The sequence below is a fragment of the Paramisgurnus dabryanus genome, chromosome 3 (assembly GCF_030506205.2).
Source record: "Paramisgurnus dabryanus chromosome 3, PD_genome_1.1, whole genome shotgun sequence".
Lineage (NCBI taxonomy): Eukaryota > Metazoa > Chordata > Actinopteri > Cypriniformes > Cobitidae > Paramisgurnus > Paramisgurnus dabryanus.
In genome coordinates this window covers 26323883-26346498 of record NC_133339.1, presented here as the reverse complement: position 1 = coordinate 26346498, position 22616 = coordinate 26323883, and the positions used below count along the sequence as shown (strand labels likewise).

Sequence of the window (22616 nt, the reverse complement as noted above, 5' to 3'; positions counted from 1 at the left end):
CATTCATACACATGTAACACATACAACAGAGACACACACATATAGACAACATTCTGGGATCCCAACAAGAAATACTCAGGCCTTGGTTGTTACATAAGATGCTAGCATTCATTTTACACATCAAATCCCTCCCCATGAGGTTTACCGGACACGCGTCAGATAAAAGGAACATATGCATAAACTTGTTACCGTCATGCATACAACAGAGTGGAGCAGTAAATTCTTCCCTCACTATATGCCCCGAAGCACTCATAGATGAGTTAAACTGCCCACTCAAGGTGACAAATGGGAATTCATCTTTGCGTATGACAGAGTTGATTGCACCAGAGTCTACCATAAACAACAATGCCTGTCCCTCAAACATTATTTCTTCGAGAGGCAGTTTAGAGATGTTGCCTCTCGTTCAGCATCAAGCAAAGCAAGTTCTTCATTGCATAGAGCGTTTCTTTCCCTTTCACACACATCAGAAAAACAGAATTAGCAAGCAGATAATATGGCATTTGAACCGCAGAAAAAACAAGATTGGACTTACCCGCCTCCGTACGATGCTCCCCTTCCCCCTCCTGGCTTCAGTCGCCCCTTTCTTTACACACCGGCAGGTTTCCCGTGCTCCCTTGGGATTCCGGTGTCCCTTTAGTTTTCAGGAAATGGAAACATTGTTTTTTTCAAATGTCCTTTCTGTCCGCAATACCAGCAAACATTTTCTTTCGGATCTCATCTCCTCTTCTCTCATTCTCTCTGCTGCCCGTTCTCTCGGGAGCGTTGTCCTTGCGAAGAAAAATTGCGTTGTTATGTTGTGGCTGTGCCCATTCTCCTATCTTGGCAAAAGCTGAAGATAGCTGTTTCTCTGGTGAACGGCTTCTCTGCTGTTTCCTTAGGCCTTGCCTCCCGTTCCGTCTTTATCTGAACATCATCTTTGTCCTCTTCAAAAGTGCTGCCAAGGATGTGGATGATCTCTGATTCTGGTCCACGTGGCAGTTCTTGCATCGGCGGTGGCGGGGGTGCAGAAGGTGGTGCTTGTCGTGCTGGCTGTTGTATCTGTGCGGCTTGTTGAGCTGGTTGTTGTATCTGTGCGATTTGTTGAGCAGGTGGTTGTATCTGTGCGATTTGTTGAGCAGGTGGTGGTGGAGGGCGACGTTGTGGAGGGGGTTGGAGGTCATTGTCCAGAAGCGGTACCCTTGTGAATTGGAAATGTACCCCAGGTGGGGTACGTGCAGGTGCATAGGGAGGAGGGGGAAAAAAAGAAAGTTAGGTTCATCATGTAATGAATCTGATGTAGGAAAAACATTTGCTTAATGTTTAGCTCTGACTTAGTCTGAGTCAGCTCGTCCTTGGTTCTTATCTTACTCTGTGCTCTCATTTCTCTGCCATCCGCAATGATCTTTTCCCTTAATAAAGTGAGTGCTTTTACACTCAGTGTCCCTTTAGGAGGAAAATTATACCTTTTCTCCCAGATGTTTACGCTTTCCAACGCCCCCGTGCCCTTTGATTTGATCACTCGAGCATACACGCCATTTTCCAGATCCATTGACTTTGTACTCCCTTTCGAATTACCCTGACCCATGGTCACGAACGAAATAACGCTTACCGTATTATCTATTCAGATGCCACCACAACGGTTCTTTTCCAGATTCCGTCAGCTTTGACTTCAGAAATGGTTGAGACTCTCCCTTCCCTTAGGCCTGGGGTACGGAGCCCGAGACCTCTTGTCTCAGGGGTGATCAGTCAGTCTCTCCCAAACCTGGAGTCTACAGCTGTGGAATCCGCATCCTCGTCGCCATTATTGTTGTGGAATTTTAGCCGCATCAAATAATACTCACTAGGAGCAAAAGTCAAGGATCACACAGACACACTGTCGACAGAATTTTCTTTGTCTGAATTTTAGATATTCTGCAGAATAGGCTCTCACCCCCGTGGTGCAAGAAGTTTAAAAACCTAAGAGCCCCGATCACAAGGCTGAACACATATTTATAGCAAGATGCTGAAACACGTATAATCATCAGTTACCACGTCATTTAGAGAAACAACCTTCAATTTGTCACTGATTAAGAAACAAACAGTTAAACATGAATTTAATGACATCATAAAACATATGTCTTGTTCTCAGTAAACTCTACCGTTTACTGGGTTTCTAGCTTAATGATTCATTCGTTATCTTATCATATAGGACTGCACATGATGTTTAAGTCCTTGGACATTTGTACTTGCTGAAAAGACAGAAAGAGCATAATTCTGTACGTTAGCAGAAAAACATGATTCTTATGTAAAACACACTCAATGAACTTTGTAATTAAAAAATGAAAAATAGGATGAAAAATAAAGCATAATAATATGAAAAGAAAGCATAATAAAATCCTCCACTACATATGTCTGCCTCTAATTGAAGTTCCAGGCTTCCTATACGTGTCCTCCCTCATTATTTCAGCACAAAAGCAGGTGTTTCATGCTCATCACATTTCTCACCAGGGAATTTGAGATGAATAGCTGAAATAATACGCTTTTAATGTCAGAACCAGAAGACGTGTTTCTATAGTTGGCATGGTAGAAGATGGTGCACGCAATAGCAAGGCCATGGGTTTGATTTCCTTGAATCCAAATGTAGAATTTACAGTTCCAGATAAAAGCATTTTTCAAATGCGAGGCTTTTTAGGTTCGTGACCATTATTTGTAAATAAAAAAAAGTCGTGCTTTATAGTCACACCTATTACATTTAGTAGAAATTAGCTGCATATTTTATATATAGATCTAGTCTGTATGCACTGTAGGTCACTTTGGATAATTAAGCTGAATTAATGTAAATGTGTGAGTCTGTTGTCTTTCAGAATGCCCTATCTGAGGAGCTTGCAAATATGAAGAAGATCCAAGATGATCTCTTAGCAAACAAGGTACATTACACAATCTATGATGCTGTTATTAAAAAGCCTTTTGTTACTTGCCCTGTGTCTAGATGAAGACTTTATCTGGTGCTTGTGTCAAATTCCTCCCAGGATCAACTCATTGCTGAGCTGGAGCGGCTTCAACTAGAGCTGGATCAATTGAGAGGAAGACCTGGTTCTTCATACTCACGGTAGGCAGATACATTGGTAGATATTAGATTCATCTGAAGGGATTGAATTTACTGAAGAGACTTAATCTGTAAAGATCTGTAAAGATCTAAATTGATCTGTAGAGATTAATTCCGTTTTTAGAGATTAGATTTCTTCTGTAGTGATTATATTTGTCTTTAGAGATTATATTTGTCTTTAGAGATTAGATTTTTTTGTAAAGATTAGATTCATCTGTAAAATTTTGATTTGTCTGTAGAGATTCAATTTTGTCTGTAGTGATTAGATTCATCTGGAAAATGTAGATTTTGTCTGTAGAGATTAGGGCCTGGTTTCACGGACAAGGCTTTTTTTAAACCATGACTATGCCTTAGTTAAATTAGAATATTTAAATCACTTTTATTAAAATGCCTTTGAAATTCTGGTTTGCATCTTAAGACAAAACATTGACTGATGTATTTTAAGTTATGGCGGCAAGTTTTTTTAGTTAAGACAAGTCTGGACTGGGACTAGCCTTAAATGCTGTCTGTATAACACGTGAAAGCATAGATTTGTCATTTTTAGCGATTAGATTTGTCTTTAGGGATTAGGGGGCGATTTCCCAGACAGTGATTAGGCTAGCCCTAAAGACTAAAATGAATTTAAGAGCTGTCCAAATTGAAACCAACTTGCACTGACATGTCTTAAAATACATCAGTGCCCTTTGTTTTGGTTAGATTAGATTTGTCTGTAGGGATTAGATTTGTCTGTAGAGATTAGATTTGTCTTTAGGGATTAGATTTATCTGTAGAGATTTGATTTGTATGTAGAGATTTGATTTGTATGTAGAGATTAGATTTGTCTGTAGAGATTAGATTTGTCTTTATGGATTAGATTTGTCTGTAGAGATAAGATTTGTCTTTAGGGATTAGATTTATCTGTAGAGATTAGATTTGTATGTAGGATTAGATTTGTCTGTAGAGATTATATTTGTCTTTAGGGATTATATTTGTCTGTGGAAATTAGATTTATCTGAAGAGTTTAGATTCATTCATAGAAATAACATTTGTCTTTAGAGATAAGATTAGCCTGTAAAGTTTAGATTTGTCTGTAGAGATTAGATTTGTCTTTAGGGATTAGATTTGTCTGTAGAGATTAGATTTGTCTTTAGGGATTAGATTTATCTGTAGAGATTTGATTTGTATGTAGAGATTTGATTTGTATGTAGAGATTAGATTTGTCTGTAGAGATTAGATTTGTCTTTATGGATTAGATTTGTCTGTAGAGATAAGATTTGTCTTTAGGGATTAGATTTATCTGTAGAGATTAGATTTGTATGTAGAGATTAGATTTGTCTGTAGAGATTAGATTTGTCTTTAGGGATTATATTTGTCTGTGGATATTAGATTTATCTGAAGAGTTTAGATTCATTCATAGAAATAACATTTGTCTTTAGAGATAAGATTAGCCTGTAAAGTTTAGATTTGTCTGTAGAGATTAGATTTGTCTTTAGGGATTAGATTTGTCTGTAGAGATTAGATTTGTCTTTAGCAATTAGATTTGTATGTAAAGATTAGATTTGTCTGTAGAGTTTAGATTTGTATGTAAAGATTAGATTTGTCTTTAGGGATTAGATTTGTCTGTAGAGATTAGATTTGTCTTTAGGGATTAGATTTATCTGTAGAGATTTGATTTGTATGTAGAGATTTGATTTGTATGTAGAGATTAGATTTGTCTGTAGAGATTAGATTTGTCTTTATGGATTAGATTTGTCTGTAGAGATAAGATTTGTCTTTAGGGATTAGATTTATCTGTAGAGATTAGATTTGTATGTAGAGATTAGATTTATCTGTAGAGATTAGATTTGTATGTAGAGATTAGATTTGTCTGTAGAGATTAGATTTGTCTTTAGGGATTAGATTTGTCTGTGGATATTAGATTTATCTGAAGAGTTTAGATTCATTCATAGAAATAACATTTGTCTTTAGAGATAAGATTAGCCTGTAAAGTTTAGATTTGTCTGTAGAGATTAGATTTGTCTTTAGGGATTAGATTTGTCTGTAGTGATTAGATTTGTTTTTAGGGATTAGATTTGTATGTAAAGATTAGATTTGTCTGTAGAGTTTAGATTCATTCATAGAGATTACATTTGTCTTTAGAGATGAGATTAGCCTGTAAAATTTAGATTTGTCTGTAGAGATTAGATTTGTCTTTAGCAATTAGATTTGTATGTAAAGATTAGATTTGTCTGTAGAGTTTAGATTTGTATGTAAAGATTAGATTTGTCTTTAGGGATTAGATTTGTCTGTAGAGATTAGATTTGTCTTTAGGGATTAGATTTGTCTGTAGAGATTAGATTTGTCTTTAGGGATTAGATTTGTATGTAAAGATTAGATTTGTCTGTAGAGTTTAGATTCATTCATAGAGATTACATTTGTCTTTAGAGATGAGATTAGCCTGTAAAGTTTAGATTTGTCTGTAGAGATTAGATTTGTCTTTAGCGATTAGATTTGTATGTAAAGATTGGATGTGTCTGTTCAAATGAGATTTGTCTTTAGGGATTAGATTTGTTTTTAGAGATTAGATTTGTCTGTAGAGATTGTCTTTAGGGATTAGATTTGTATGTAGAGTTTAGATTCATTCATAGATTAAAATTATCTGTAGAGTTTGGATAAATTCATATATTAGATTTCTTTGTAGAGATTAGATTAGTCTGTAAAATTTCGATTTGTCTGTAGAAATTAGATTTTCTTTAGGTATTATATTTGTCTGTAGAGTTTAGATTTAACCATAGAGATAAGATTTGTCTGTAGAGATTCGATTTGTCTTTAGGGATTAGATTTGTCTTTAGCGATTAGATTTGTCTTTAGCGATTAGATTTGTATATATTGTTTAAATGTGTCAGTAAAGATTATGTTTTTCTGTAGAGATTATATTTATTTTTAGGGATTAGATTTGTCTTTAGAGATTAGATATGTGTGCAGAAATTAGAATGGTCTGTAAAGTTTAGATTTGTATGTATTGATTGAATTTGTCTGTAGAGATTTGTTTTTAGGGATTAGATTTGTCTGTAGAGTTTAGATTCGTTCATAGATTAGATTTATCTGTAGAGTTTTGATTAATTCATATATTAGATTTCTTTGTAGAGATTAGATTAGTCTGTAAAATTTAGATTTGTCTGTAGAGTTTAGATTTAACCATAGAGATTAGATTTGTCTTTAGGGATTAGATTTGTCTGTAGAGATCAGATTTGTCTGTAAAGGTTAGATTTGTATGTATTTTTTAAATGTGTCTGTAAAGATTATGTTTTTCTGTAGAGATTATATTTGTTTTTAGGGATTAGATTTGTCTTTAGAGATTATATTTGTGTGTAGAAATTAGAATGGTCTGTAAAGTTTAGATTTGTATGTATTGATTGAATTTGTTCTGTAGAGATTAAGTTTCTCTATAGATATTAGATTTATATGTGGAGATTAAATTCATCTGTAGAGGTTAGATTCAAATTTCTTTAGACAATTTCTAACCTCTGCAGATTAATCTAACCATTATCTAAAAATTTTACATTTGTCTGTACATCTTAAATTCGTCTGTAGAAATTGTTTTATTAATCATGACCACCATTATTCCTTCAATAGGTCTCTACCAGGAAGTGCTCTGGAGCTGAGATACTCCCAAGGAGGAGGGTCACTCCCTGCTGGCTCCTCCACCCACCTAGATCACTATGGAAACACAGGCACAGGGAGTGTGGTTAGACGGGCTCATCGTGGACGCTGGGGTGGAGCCAGGGAGGATGCTGGCAAAGTGAGAACATATTAAATAAAATTTTTTTAAGTCTGTCTAAACTTGCAAACAAATTTTTGATAAAACCTCTTTCCTACAGTATGGTGACTGGGATAGTGGTGCTTTGCTGGGCACTGGCTTTGAGGGTGGTGTGGAGGACAGGTGTTCCGATGATGAAGAGGACCGTGAGACGCTCTTCGGCTCAGAGCTGCTCTCACCAAGCGGACAGACAGATGTGCAGACTCTCGCCATCATGTTGCAGGAACAGCTGGAGGCCATCAACAAAGAGATTAAGTGAGTTTACTCTCCATGCAGGGAACCTCATATAATGTGTTTTGAACTTTGTGTAGTAAAAAATAAGGGTACGCTTACACGACAACGACTGTACAAAACGTTTTGCACTAAAGAAGTTCTCCTTTGCAAAACCTGTGTTTACAGGTGTACACCTATATAAATTATAGACAATCTCACTAATAGACTAGTTAGTTGTTGATTAGTAGACCATTGCGTACTGTCCTCAATATGTTCTTTATCTAATTTTCTCTGTCTTATATTTATTTTTTACTTCTTTTAGGCTAATTCAGGAAGAGAAAGAAAGCACAGAGCTTCGTGCCGAAGAGATTGAGAGTCGGGTCAGCAGCGTGGCTCTGGATGGCCCGCCAATCCCCCCAACCTCTCTTGGGCGAGACAGCACAGGGCGTGGATTCATCCCCCCCTCCCTCACATCCTCCACTCTGGCATCACCGTCTCCACCCAGTTCTGGGCACTCCACTCCCCGCCTACCCCACTCCCCAGCACGCGAGACAGACAGACAGGTAGGAACATGCGTGTGTGTGTGCATGATTATACATAAGTATTGGTCCAACCATTTAATAAACAGATCTAAGCAAGTGACTCCATTCCTTTCTTCCCATCAGAACAACAAAGACGACGATAGGTCCCTGGCCCTTCTGGACTCCACCCCTCCGCCAACTCCTCGCGCACTGCGACTGGACAGGATGACGCACACTCATCCTGGCGCAATGTTGGATGACAGTCGTGAGTTTCGCAGGTGAGTTCATTTACCCTTTTATGAACCAACATAAAGTCTGTGTTTAAAGTGGAATGACAGTAAAGTGGAACATTGTTCCAGGTTTTTAATGTCACACCCATCACTAAAATCTTTGAGGGCTGGGGTGAAATTTTTATGGGTGGGCCCACTTCCCCCTGGGGCCAATTTGTAAATTATACTTTAGAGGACATTGGCAGCTCCCCGTAATAACAGACCCAGGACAGTGTTCTTGGTTGTAGCCCCTTTATGTTGGTCCTGTTCCCCAACTAACGGGTGAATGAAACTATGTTCCATATAAAAATATGCACCACTATAACTTCACTGAAAAGTTCATCATAACCATATGGGCATAAGATATACAGAGTTAAATAAAACCCTGTTCGGTACAGTTGTAAGTGGAGAGAATGACGTATTTCCCACTTTAACATTTAATTTCCATATGAAACTCCATATGAATGAAATACAATGCTTTTTTCAACACACGTCTTATCAAATTTCAAGCAAAAGTTTTGGTCGTCACCATACACGAGTTTACTGCCACATCATTATTTTACAGTATAATTAAAGTTGCAATCTTTAAAGGGACATTGCACTTTTTTATGAAAATATGCCCATTTTCCAGCTCCCCTAGAATTAAACATTTGGTTCTTACCGTTTTGGAATCCACTCTGCTGATTTCTGGCGCTAACACTTTTAGCATAGCTTAGCACAATCCATTGAATCTGATTAGGCCATCGCGCAAAAATATAACCAAAGAGGTTGAATATTTTTCCTATTTAAAACTTTATTTTTCTGTAGTTACATCGTGTACTCAGACCAACGGAAAGTTATAAGTTGTGATTTTCTAGGCAGATATGGCTAGGAACTATAATCTCATTCTGGCGTAATAATCAAGGACTTAGTGATAGTGATATTACCCACTGCCCGAAAATAGTACCCTTGGTTACTTTCAATAGCAGGGAACTATTTTCGGGCAGTGCGTAATATCACTACGCCTGCTGCAGCCATGTTACAGCAGCAAAGTCCTTGATTATTACGCCAGAATGAGTGTCACGGTACGTTTTAACAAAAGAGAACCCAAACGCAGACACAACGTAAATAATAAACTGAAGGTTTATTACAACAAACACAAAAACCCACGTGGGGTAAAACAGATAATAAACAACGGTGATGAAACACGGAACTGAAAATAACACAGGAACAGGATAACACAGATTCAGAAACACGATTCAGGTAACCCGGAAGACGGGAACAACACACACTGAATCAGGACGAACGAACGAGCACAAGACAGAGAACGAGAGGGCATTATAAAGACACAACACCAATGGGGAACAGGTGAACATAATTAATTACGCAAGACACGAGTACATATGGGAGTAGGGAAAAGTGACGAGACACTGGGAACACGTGACACAAATACATAATGTGAAACACGTGTCCCCACACAAAGAACAATGCTGCCATGATCTTGCCCTCTGAAATCGGACCTGAATCTTACCCAAAGGTCTGGCAAGACCATGACAGCGACAAGACAGTGGGAACACGTGGAAGCCACATACACAATATGACTCCACGTGTCCCCACACAGAACATAGTACTGTCATGGTCTTGCCAAATGCACTCAGACCTTAATCTAGTACAAAAGGTCTGGCAAGCCCATGACAATGAGAGCATAGTCCCTAGCATCTGCCTAGGAAATTCCGTCGGTCTTAGTAGACGATGTAACTACAGAGGAATCAAGTTTTAAATAGGAAAAATATCGAAATTCTTTGGTTGTTACTTTTTGCGCGATGCTAATGGTCTAATCAGATTCAATGGATTATGCTAAGCTATGCTAAAAGTGCTAGCGCCAGACCCGGAGATCGGCTGAATGGATTCCAAAACAGTAAGAATCAAATGTTTAACTCTCTGGGAGCTGGAAAATGAGCATATTTTTAAAAAAAAGTGGAATGTCCCTTTAATTTTATAAGTTAAATTAAACAAAAATGTGTTATGGAGCAGCAATATCTTTTGGGGTGAGCGAAGACAGACACTCAACTTGACATTCAGACACTCCCTTTTCACACTTTACTGTATCAATGACCTCTCTTTCTCTGTCTATCTCTTTGTCTTTCCAGCCTTTCAGCTGATGGCAGCAGCTCGAACAGTAGTCAGGACTCCCTCCACAAGGCCAGCAAAAAGAAAAGCATCAAGTCTTCCATCGGCCGACTCTTTGGGAAGAAGGAAAAGGTCAGGATGGGTCAACCTGGACGCGAGTCCACCTCTCTGGGTGAGTGCCGTCCAAACAGTAGATCAGGAAATATCTCTGAATAAATATAAGAATTATACAGAAAGATATTACTCAATGGGCAGCAGCATCTGTAGCATAATTTTGATAAAAACAAATTTTTTAAAAACAAATTAAAATCTTACTGTACAAAGTCTAAGGGCCAATGTAGTACACTTTTGTTCTAAAGTTACTTCAATGATCAACCAAGATTTCAGTTTTACAGTAAGTGTGGTACTCTAAACAAGTGGTTTTCAAACTTTTTAGTGTGTGCCCCACCTTGCGTAGGGTGCATCCTTTCATATCCTTGCGTAGGGTGCATCCTTTCATATCCTTGCGTAGGGTGCATCCTTTTATATTCTTGTGTTGGGTGCATCCTAATAAATGTATGGATTTTATAAAATGTCATAAAACATAGAACCACTGCTCTAAACACAATTTTGTTTGTTTGTATAATCTGAGGGTAGTCAAACAATTTTTCTGTGGTATATATGGCACATTTATTCAGCCTCATGTTTTTATTACATTCTAATGGTTGCTTTTCTTTATTTCTGTTGCTCTAAACCTCTACTGTAGCCTCCACCCCCTCAGACGATCTGGGCTCTGTGGATCCTCTCGGGCTCACCAAGATGGCCGGTCCGGTGGATAAGGACCGTCGCAGCAAGAAAAAGTAATTTTACACTCGCGAGCACACCCTTCCTCCCGTCTGTTTCAACTCTGTATCAAACTGATCGCTTTCTTTCTCTCAGGCACGAACTTTTGGAGGAGGCTTGTCGACAGGGTCTCCCCTTTGCATCCTGGGATGGACCCACTGTTGTCTCCTGGCTGGAAGTATGACTTTATATATGAGCACTGGAGTATATAAAATGATTGTAAAGATCAATATTAGCATAAGCTATTGGAGATATAGCATTGTCACCCAGGAATGTAGCTAGGAATGATTTGGGGGTCTCACAATAACTTTTATAGTATTAATGTAAGGGTATTAAAGGCGGGGTGCATGATTTTTGAATAACACTTTGAAAAAGGTAGTCAAGCAGAGTACCAAAACAAACTTGTAGCCAATTAGTGTCTACTAATCGACATCATTGCCTGGGTTGCATATGTGTGGGGCGGGTCTATCAAAAGAAGGTCCAGATTCTATTGGGGTAGGGGCGTGTTTATTTTGGTGATTTCAAATGTCAACATTGGCTTTCAGAGATCATGCACCCCGCCTTTAATCTATACCGGTAGTCAGAGGAACTGTAAGTTCAAAATATACATTTTTGACGATATTTCCTTGCATGTAGAGCTTCATTAAGGATCAGTGTTTTTTTCTGGAGTATCTCAGTTGTTGATGAAGATCCCCTCTCTTTTTTTCTTTCTCTCTATCTCTTCCAGCTCTGGGTGGGCATGCCTGCATGGTATGTGGCAGCTTGTCGTGCCAATGTCAAAAGTGGAGCTATCATGGCCAACCTGTCAGATACAGAAATCCAGAGAGAAATTGGAATCAGTAACCCACTCCACCGCCTCAAACTGAGATTGGCCATTCAGGAGATGGTATCCCTGACCAGCCCCTCCGCCCCGGCCAGCACACGCTCCGTACGCTCACAAATGTTTATCTATGTTATGGAACAATATATATATATATTTAATTCTGTTGGGTACAAAACTTGGAGACTAGGCTGTTTTGATAACAAATTATATTGTTAGCATTATCAATAATAAAAAGTTAAGAAGTTGAATTTAATAGTTAATTAATTAATTAATTAGAGCTTTTCATGTTTGGTATATCCACATTTTCAGCTGACCATTTAATTCCAACACAATCTTTTGTATAAAGAAGTAAACATGGTAAATGTCACGTTACTGTAGTTGCTTACAATAATACATTTGAATGAACAGAATCTGAATATTTTTAGTATACACCATGATTAAACTGTACATTTATGTCCAGGTTTAAATTACATTTTGAATCTAAAATTATGTGTCTGTTTTGTTCTTGTCTTACCATAGTCGACCAGTAACGTGTGGATGACCCACGCTGAGATGGAGTCCCTGACCGCAGCAACCAAACCAGTTAGTAGTCGTCCTTACAGTGCTATGTCCGCACACATTATTCTGATTTGATGGGTCTATAGTTTGAGTGACGTAAATGTAACAGACCCAGACCACACTGTGACAGGATTTCCATCAACCCAAATCTAGAGTTTTTTTTTTTTTTTTAATAATCAGATGCTGCCTTTTAACTAAAGCCCACTGATCAATTTAAGACCATGCAATATTTGGATTGTAGAATGCTCTGCCCCCTAGTGGACAGTAAGAGAGGCGGCATGAGAAGAGAGCGGAGTGATTAGTCATGTTTTGATGGTCTCTCTCTTTCTCTCTTCCCCTCTGTGTGTCTGGCTAGGCTGTAGCATTGAACATCCTCAACTTTCCCTCTTTTTTCTGTTTCAGTGTGAACTGCTTCCAACTAATGACCCGGTCACTAACAAACTGTTCCTCCCTTTGTGCCTCTCTCCCTGCTTTCCCTCCCCGTTCTTCTTTCCTCTTCTTGTTCATCGATGTGTCTTTCCTGCTGCCCCTCTGCTGCATTCCTTATCTCCTCTTCCTCACCTCTCTGCTGCTATCATGCTATCACCTCCGCACGCAAGGAGCTGAAAGAGATTAGCTGGGATCAGGTGAGTAACGCCAATACCTCCATTAAACACTTTCCTGTGCTGCTATCAGATAGTTGAGACAAAATGTATTAAGAGTGATGCCTAGATAATGCGAGCATGTGTATCAAAATCACATACAATTAGCATCAGAGAAAACTGTTTTAAATGTGTTAAAGCCTTTGTATTACTGATAAACACTAGATTAGGTGGATTTAAAAGGTGTCAAAGTCACATTTCTATGTTGTTGCCTCCTCCTGTGGTAGATCCTGGCCTATGGAGATATGAACCATGAGTGGGTGGGCAACGATTGGCTGCCCAGTCTGGGTTTGCCCCAGTACAGAAGTTACTTCATGGAGTCACTGGTGGATGCGCGGATGTTGGACCATTTGACCAAGAAAGAGCTACGTGGGCAGCTCAAGATGGTGGACAGTTTCCACAGGTAATATCTTTAACATTACACTTAAAGAAATATTCCATTTTCTTAAAAGAAAAATCCAGATAATTTACACACCACCATGTCATCCAAAATGTTGATGTCTTTCTTTGTTCAGTCGAGAAGAAATTTTGTTTTTTGAGGAAAACATTGCAGGATTTTTCTCATTTTAATGGACTTTAATAGACACCAACAATTAACACTTATATCAACACGTAACAGTTTTTTTCAACGTAGTTTCAAAGGACTCTAAACGATCCCAAACGAGGCATAAGGGTCTTATCTAGCAAAACGATTGTCATTTTTGACAATAAAAATAACAAATAAAGCACAACTTCTCGTCCAGATCCGGTCGTGATGCGTCAGCGTGACCCCACGTAATACGTTGTGACGTCAAGAGGTCACAGAGGACGAACGCGAAACTCCGCCCCAGTGTTTACAAGTGTTGAGGAAGAGGACCGTTCCTACGTTGTTGTATGTCAACTGATACTAATTAATGTCTTTGTGTCAGTTTATTGTTTACAGTGGTCCGCAAATGTGCGTTTTATATATGTAACACGTGACCTCCCTACGTCACTACGCATTTACGTTAGGTCGGGCTGGACCGGATTTAGACGAGAAGTTGTGCTTTAAAAGTGTATATTTGTTATTTTTATTGTCAAAAATGACAATCGTTTTGCCAGATAAGACCCTTATGCCTTCACTACGATTGGCAGTCACTTTGTGGCATCGCTCAGCATTTGCATAAAATAGCCTTCTTGTCTATTTTGGCCCCACCTTGTCGCTGGTGGGGCCAAACAGCAACAACAGCAACTGTTAAAAGTTGATATTCACTTTTTATTAGCCTAATCTCTTATCATAATATTCACTTTGGGCAGGTGTGTTAATGCCATTTATAATCTCTTGTGTACTTCTTGGGGTATAACACTTTATCAGGGTGGGGTGCCCAAATGAATTTGGATAGCCCTGTGACCTGTCTCTTGATCCTGTGACATTTTGAACCCACAGGGTGAGCCTGCATTATGGCATCATGTGCCTGAAGCGCCTCAATTATGACCGCAAGGAGCTGGAGAGGAGGAGAGATGAGAGCCAGCACCAGAATAAAGGTTTTTTTAATGTTCCTCTTAATTATGTCTTTTTATTAGATAGGGATGCCATTGCCTATTGAAGCAAATAGATGCCCAGCATCACTAATGTTTTAAGTAGAGCTCTGATAAAAACAGCACTATTGTTGTGTTTTAAATATTGAAATGTCAAATATTTACATTACACTAGTCAGCTTTAACATAATCCAACTAGCTTTACCAGTCATGTCAGTCTAAGCTGGTCTTGTAAGGATTGATGCAATTGATTTATATCATCTTAATCTTTGCATATCTTTGCATATTGTGTCAAAACGATAAAACAACCCAATTGGAATTTACAGTTCATCAAAACATTATGCAGCGATTGACTGTATGGAAGAGAGAGAGGCGCATTTGTTAATAAAAGCATACGTTACAAGTAATGACGTGTGGAAAATGTTGTATGACCCAGCCTTCTATTATGCACTGGATTTAAAGACACAATAGTGATTTCACCTTTGTGGATAAACTGATCAAAGAAGTACTCACGATACACAGCTGAGATATTTCAGCTTGAAGTCATTTTAAAGGTGCAGTTCTTGGTCCATTCGGTACCTTGATAAGAACCAGATGTCTTCACTGATGTAGAATTTATTCATCGCATAGCAACGCACACATGCCTGCATGCCAGTTGAGGCTATATTAAGCACCCGTGAATAGTTTATCGTGTACACGGCTCTCTTCACTAGACTGAACGCTCGCTTCGGTGTGCACCGCTGTATGTGTGAGTAACATGCCGGTATTTACGTGTTTATGGCGTGAAACAGGTGCAGTCAGACAAACGTTCCTACTTTATTTAAAATGATAACATCATTGTGATGAAGTGAATGGGTACAGGATGCAAATAAAGTCTGCAGGGAGGCACAGCACATCTGTTTAGGGAAAATGAACCCCCGGTTACCATAGTTACACCATCATTTCAATGTGGAAAGTTCAAAGATTTTCTAAAAGATTTTCCATAATTGAAAAAAAATAGCTTTAAAAATTGTGTGCGTGGTGAACACCAGATGAATTTATGTTGAAATTTTTATTGAATTTGAAATAAAACATTTTCCAATAGGAAGTACACTCTCAGAAAAAAAGGTACGAAAGTGTCACTGGGGCGGTAACTTTTCAAAAAGTACACTTTTTGGTATGTAAAAGGTGCATATTGAACCAGCTATGTCTGCCTCTCTCCCAAGGTTTTTTTTCTCTTCTAGGACTTTTCCCACAGGGTTTTTCTCCTAGGTTTTTTTTTTACATTGGCTTAACTTAGCACCCTCTTATATACGTTACATTATTACTACGCTCACTAGTATGGTTGAAGGTCCTGTTCTTCCTGTGTTTTTGAAGCTTTGATTGTGTTTACAGTGCGCAATATAACATGTGTTCATGTTTCACGTGTAAAAAAAATTCAGTATTTTTCACACAATTTATTTATCTGTATAGCGCTGCTTTCACCGTCCTCAAAACGGTCTGATGTCTTTCTTGTTCTATGAAGTCCCTCCTTCAGAAATACGTACCGAGTTCTGATTGTGTAGTTTGTTTAGTTTATGTGATTCGACAGCAGCTTAGCTTCCCGTTAGCTTAGCTGGCGACTGATGTATTCCTGTGGGCGGAGTTTAGTCAAAAAACTGTAAATAAAATTTAATTGAATATTGGATCAAGGATACATACTGGTACCTCAAATCTACATATTTGTACCAAAATGGTGCATAGGGCCTATTTAAAAGATACCATCCCATTGACAACTTTTGTACCTTTTATTCTGAGAGCGTACGGTTTTTGTTATTATTATAATCATAAACACAATATATGGGATAATTAGTATTTACATTGACACCTATAGAAATTTGTATTAAGCAAATACAGAGTATACAGCATTGTATTTATCAAATTAACTTTAAATTGATTTGGTTACACTTTATTTTGATAGTCCACTTTAGACATTCTACTAACTATTAATAACTTTGCAACTCCATGTCAACTAACTTTCAATAATTTGCAACTATACGTCAACTAACTGTCATTAGTGTATTAGTAGACTGTAAGGGTTGGGGTTAGGGAAGAGGTTTGGGTTAGTGGAATAAGTTGACATGCACCTGCAAAGATACTTATAGTCAGTTGAATGTCTGTTGAGATATCATCACAATAAAGTGTTAGTAGATATTAAGCAGACAGTCTACTAATTCTCTAAAGATTGGTAGTTGACAAGTAGTTGCAAAGTTACTTATAATTAGTAAAATGTCTAAAGTGGACTATCAAAATAAAGTGTTACCATTGATTTAATAAAGTTATTTCTTCTGGTCCATTTTGTTGTTAGGTTGGACTAATGAAATTTCTTTATTGAACTGTGTAGAATTTCTTTTGTATTGCAGTTCAGTATTCAAAAACGTATGTGCCATAGCCTATTTGATTTGAATTACAACTACTGAATTGAAAGGAATTTTGCCCAACCCTGATAGAAATGAATGGCCACCTATGGTAACCAGGATTTGTTTTCCCTTATGCTGAACCACAGCCCTAACATTTGACACATTGCCAAATGTATCTATAGCTTTACAGCCAAGTACTGGCCTTTCTGATTCACAATACAGTCTGAGGCGGATGTCTACAGAATATGCCGTCACCTATAGTCATATTATTATACTCACACCAAAGGGATTAACACCATGAATAAGTCATACAGCTCCACGTTGCATTCCTGTTTTCCTTTTTATAATGTTTGAAAAGCTGCCTTAACAAATAACAAATGTAAAAGCCCTGAAATCCCATGAAATTTCAAAGCAGAGACAAAGACTGTCTGAAGCGAAACACATGTACATCTGAAGATCAAGAGTAATTGAAGGAAAAATGAAATCCAGAGGCATCACCCGAAATGGAATTTGCGATAAAGATCCGTGATTAAAACCTTCCTGGATTTTTGTTCATAAACCCCAGCCCTTAAATCTGTATTGTGCTTGTGCTTCCTCTCTAGATGTGATGGTGTGGTCAAATGAGCGCGTGATGTGCTGGGTTCAGTCTATTGGTTTGAAGGAGTACGCAGATAATCTGACCGAGAGCGGTGTGCACGGAGCTCTGCTCGCTCTGGACGACACCTTTGACTATACTGACCTCGCCCTGCTTCTGCAAATACCCAATCAAAACACACAGGTACATCATATTGAACCACACAAGCATACACATGGTAACAATGAGAGAACTGCTCACAAATACAGCTGTGCATATAAGTTTATCTTCAATCTCCACAAATCATTCAATCATTCAGTACAGTTTGTTTAACTTGTTTTAAAAAAATGGGAATGCATTAAGGAAAAATATATTTATTCAAATAGTTAATTTTTACAGTAGTGGCCAAAGGTGATGTCTTGGGGTACATTTGTTCAGAATTTGCTTTTAGGCTTTCGGGTTAGAATAAAGTATAAAAAAATTAGGCATATGGAACAAAAGGGACAAAACAATAAGGTGCGGTTTCCCGGACAGGGGTAAGTCTAGTCCCAGAGTAAAATAAATGTAAGTGCCCTTTGTTTTGCCTCAAAAGGCACACAAGTAATGTTTTTAGTAAGGCATGTTTGTCAAAACTAGTTATGTTTTCTAATTATACTAAGGCCTAGTCCAGGCTTAAACTAATCCCTGTCTGGCAACAACCTGTTAACCCCTTCAGACGTGTTTAATCAGTGTGCCTTATTTTGATTGGTTGATCAGCATTTGTATTGATTTGAACCAAAAAACATATGATGTTTCTGACAGTGGACGCAGGGTCTGAAGGGTATGAGGTATTTACTAGGCCAGTGGTTCTCAAACTTTTTCCGCGTGCGGCCCTCCTTGTTTACCGTGCATTCCTTCGCGGCCCCCCCAAAGAAAATTTATGACAAAAAACTGTTCTAAAATTTAACATTTTAATTCAACAAAACATATTAAGTTAAACAAAGTATTGCTGTTGGTTAAATGGTTAGTAGCCTTTTTTTTTAGGTTTAATGACACAGAATTCATGATAAATTAATGTATTTTATAAAATGTCATAAAATCGGGGCCCCCTGGCACCATCTTGCGGCCCCCCTGGGGGCCCCCGGACCCCAGTTTGAGAACCACTGTACTAGGCCACTACTATATGTTAAAGAGGACATATCATAAAAATCTGTCTTTTCCATGTTAAAGGTTTTGGTAAACCATTCTCTGCAAGCATGTAAAAAAATAGGTAATTGAAATCTGGCTCCCCTTGTGATGTCAGAAGGGGATAACACTGCCTCTTAATCTGCACTATCCAACCATTTAGTGCAGAGATCAACTCATTTGCATTTTAAAGGACACACCTAAACACATCTTAAAAATTATTGTGAAATGTCCCTTTAAAATGTACTTAAATGTATACGTAATACAAGTAAATTAGATGAATTATGTTAATTGCAAAATATATGTGATGATATACCCAAATTATTTAAATATTTATGTAAAGAATTAAAATTATTAAAGATGCACCTATATAAAAATAATTCTACTTGAACCGGAGTATTCAGAATGCATTCAGTATTCAAAACTTGCTTTTTGTCGATTGCGATTATTGGCCAATATATCTGTGCATCTTTAACAATTATGATTATTTTAAAACAACAGACATACTATTTGTTATACAGTGTTTCTCATATTTTTCTCAACCAAAAAAAATATTTCGAAAATTATTAAAGCACATTTCATGAATTAATTAAAGCAGTAAACATTAAATCGATATAGCATAACTACATCAACCGGTCAGGGTTGAATTGCTCTAATTCCATATGTTTATTCCACAACCCAGGCTCGACAACTTCTGGAGAAGGAATATAACTCTCTTATCGCCATGGGAACAGAGAGGAGGCCAGACGAGGTGAGCGCCTTGGGACATGAACACAGCTGGACATTCGATAACTGTCCTTTGTCTCCTGCAACTGAAATACACACAGTAGTATAATGCCATCTCTTTCAGCTGTCGTCCTTGGTGGGGTTATTCCTCTTATTTGTCATCTTGTAGCCACAATACCAGTTTGAACATGCAGAAAATCAAATGCTTAAGTTAGATGGTGAACATAAACAAAGTTTAGATAACATTTTCTTTTGAGATACCTGACTGGACACCAAAAGGATCTACTGTATCAGTGTTCAATCCTCAGCATACAGTTTATTGATTTCTGGATTTCTTATTGTTACATCCTTTAGGATGGCACTAAAACATTCACCCGCTCTCCTTCATGGAGGAAGATGTTTCGGGAGAAGGATCTGAGAGGGGTGACCTCTGACTCATCAGAGACTCTGCCTGCTAACTTCCGTGCCTCAGCCATCTCTACCCCTTCAGTTACCCTGAGAAAGGTCCAGAGTGATGGTAACGTCTTTTAAAAAAACATATTAAATAAAAAAATATTTCCTATAAACTGACTACATAATAATGATGGGTTATTTTGCACTGTACCTACGAACCCTTCCTTTAATGGGATATGGGATTATGCCCCACCCAAATTCGTGTTTCAATAAGAAATGTGTCAAGTAGTGGCGGTCGGTGGCATATTTTTTCGAGGGCGCTCGATGCGAAGTTCATCACAACATGTATGTAGCCCATCATGTGCGTGGTTCGTAATTTCAAAATATGTGTTCGGCACGTCGCGTGAACCTATGTGCATCACGTTTCTTGTCAAAAAGCCTGCTGCAGACGCGTATAAATGGTTTATGATAAAAGAGACGCTCGCGTTTACCAGATACTCACATAATCTCATGCATAATCAAAGTTTACTGTTAAGGGAGAGTCTCGTGTGTATTTTGTGAACATGAGCGTCTCTTTTATCATAAACGGTTGACGCGTGTGCAGCAGGCACTTATTTTGACAAAACACGTGATGCACATGGTTCACATGATGCAACAAACACATAATTTGAATTTGTACCCATCGGAAAAGAAGTCACGAGCCGCCACTGATGTCAGCACAAGAAAGACAACAACACTTGCGATGTGTTTTATAAGGTCTTGCTCTCTTAGATACGCTAGTGCCAGTTCTAGCATTTAAAAATGATTTATATGAAGACATTTGCAATAATTATTAGGATCTGATGTGACAATAAACATACAGTACACCACCACCTAAATGTCCTCCAATGTTATCACATTTGCAAAACAAAAAAATCATGATGACGTTAAATGATGCAGAGTACAGAAATAGATACATCTGCAATATTTTGAGATGCAGACTTGGGTAAATGAAATATAGCAAACATTCTGTATGTTAAACTATCAGTCACTTACTGTAAAAGGTATACTGGCATATAAATGTACTTATGCAGAATAAAAAAAGCAAATTATACCAAAAAATTATGTTAAAAAATGTTATCAGAGCTGTGTTTATCTATGTAGCAGTTTTTCCAAAAGCAGTTCAATGGTGAAATATATACCACATCTTTTATCTCTATATCTCTCTAGCATCTCCAAGGGCAGAGTCTGGTTCAGTGAGGACCTACTCCTGTTGAGAGACTGCAAAGGTGAGGAATGACAAGCAAACACAATGAAATACCAAATCACATTTGCTCATTATTATGTGAGCCACAGAAACACTTTAAATGTGCTGCTATTCTTATAGGGTTGTGATGTAATAGACACAACTTCCAGATGCTGCCTTTGCTCGTTTTAAAAAAGTGCTCTAGGATGTTGCTTTTCATGTTTTTACTGCGATTCCTGGTGTGCTTTGAGTTTTCCGTTGGGCGTTTTGTTGTGTGCAAGTCATTTTTGCCACTTGGCTTTGGGTTAGCTTTACGTCACGCAACCGCTGATTGTAAATCTGTGTTTCGTCCACAGGAGGCGCCGTTGTCAGAGAGCTGGATTCGGCTTTACATTTCATTCACGGGGAGGAGGGGGGAATAAGCAGAAAAAAGCAATGAATATATACATTTATAAATATAACTACTGGTCTGACTGTTCTGCAATAACAGAAGAGGAAAAGCGTGAAAAAAGAACAAAAAAAGAACCCACGGACAAAAGACCCAGAGAGAGTGGTAAGAAATGGAAAGGAATCGGATGACTGTTTAATCTTTTTTTCTGTCATACTCTCTTCTCTCTTCCTGTGTCTGTGCTGATGGAACATCTGTAGATGGACTCTCTTTTTGTCTTTGCGTCCTTTGTTTATATGGAGCTGCCTACGGATTTAGTTCCTCAGAATTGGTTTTACTGGTCTCACTGACTGCCTCTGAAGTGATCATCTTGAGTGGGTCTTTCAATTGTAAAGGAAATTTGTGGCAGTGTCGCAATTCGCACTCAACTCGGACTTCAGTGATGTTTACATGGGCGAAAGCAATGTCAGAATGTTAAGAGGAAGTGTGCTCAAGAGCACAGTTGAAGGGCCGGGCAGCGTGCAAGTGCACACCAGTGAGTTTGTTCAGTGTATTTTTCTCAATCAAAAGGGCGAGCACAAGAGAAAAGATAGTTCCTGAGAAAGGCTACTCAAAAGACATGATCAGAGCAACAGGGCACAATTCTTGCTAGGTCTTGTTTTATTTTCGGAAATTTAGACAAAAATGTCCGGCAGCAAAGAAAGCCTGATAGGTACTAAAAGATAAAGAGAGAGGGGAGATGCTTGCGGACAAAGCAAGTGACCAGCAGAAAGGAGCGCGGAAGTGTCCCGATGGACAGAATCATTCTAACAACGCAAGCCATAAAAGAAAACAATTGGTGTACCGAGGAGGAAAAACGGGGTGGGAGGGTCAGGGTTAAAACTTGGGAGAGAAATCGTTTAGCTTCTGTGTTGCGATGCATGTCAAACAACCAAGATGACAACGAACTAAAACTTTTGGGAAATAAGACGATATGAATTTATGAAAAATAAAAATTATGTGTATATTAACATATGAGGTTAAGAGCTTGGGGAACAATTTGTAAAATGTGTGTATTTTCATTTTTATTTTTTATTTTTATGATAACTATATTTATTTTCTTTATGTATGTATTGAATAACTGTATGTACATGTTCATTTAATAATTCTGACTGTAATTTAATTTGATCTAGTTTAAGGCGTAAATATGAAATATTAAAAACATGGTCATTAAAATATGCTACTTGTATGTGTAAATTTTGACAACAAAATTGTGTTATGATTTAAAACAAACCATTACTGTTGATGAGGATGACAGTGACACAAAATGAAAATGATGTCTGCAAAATAAACAATAATGATAATGATGATAACCATGAAAATAAAATAAAGTGTTCCTAATGGTACTAAAGATTTCAGTCTGAGTGTGATTTTCCAGAGCTTAAACCAAATGCAAATTTAAAAAAAAACCTTGATTTACCGACATTAAAGGGC

General features: G+C 38.0%; 1 protein-coding gene across 1 annotated transcript in view; it reads left to right on the top strand.

Annotated features, from left to right (window-relative positions):
* The window catches only part of ppfia3 (PTPRF interacting protein alpha 3), a 54162-nt gene extending 31633 nt beyond the window's left edge, over window positions 1–22529 (top strand). Inside the window, exons 14-32 of the mRNA XM_065278385.2 lie at window positions 2823–2885; window positions 2988–3067; window positions 6659–6824; window positions 6904–7097; window positions 7378–7618; window positions 7721–7854; window positions 9975–10126; window positions 10700–10793; window positions 10873–10954; window positions 11504–11704; window positions 12119–12181; window positions 12757–12783; window positions 13026–13201; window positions 14204–14301; window positions 17276–17451; window positions 19094–19162; window positions 19492–19654; window positions 20740–20798; window positions 21112–22529. Coding sequence (XP_065134457.1) covers window positions 2823–2885; window positions 2988–3067; window positions 6659–6824; window positions 6904–7097; window positions 7378–7618; window positions 7721–7854; window positions 9975–10126; window positions 10700–10793; window positions 10873–10954; window positions 11504–11704; window positions 12119–12181; window positions 12757–12783; window positions 13026–13201; window positions 14204–14301; window positions 17276–17451; window positions 19094–19162; window positions 19492–19654; window positions 20740–20786 — 2226 coding nt within the window. The 3' untranslated portion in view covers window positions 20787–20798; window positions 21112–22529. The remainder of the gene's footprint in view (window positions 1–2822; window positions 2886–2987; window positions 3068–6658; window positions 6825–6903; window positions 7098–7377; window positions 7619–7720; window positions 7855–9974; window positions 10127–10699; window positions 10794–10872; window positions 10955–11503; window positions 11705–12118; window positions 12182–12756; window positions 12784–13025; window positions 13202–14203; window positions 14302–17275; window positions 17452–19093; window positions 19163–19491; window positions 19655–20739; window positions 20799–21111) is intronic.
* Window positions 22530–22616: the final 87 nt, after the last annotated feature.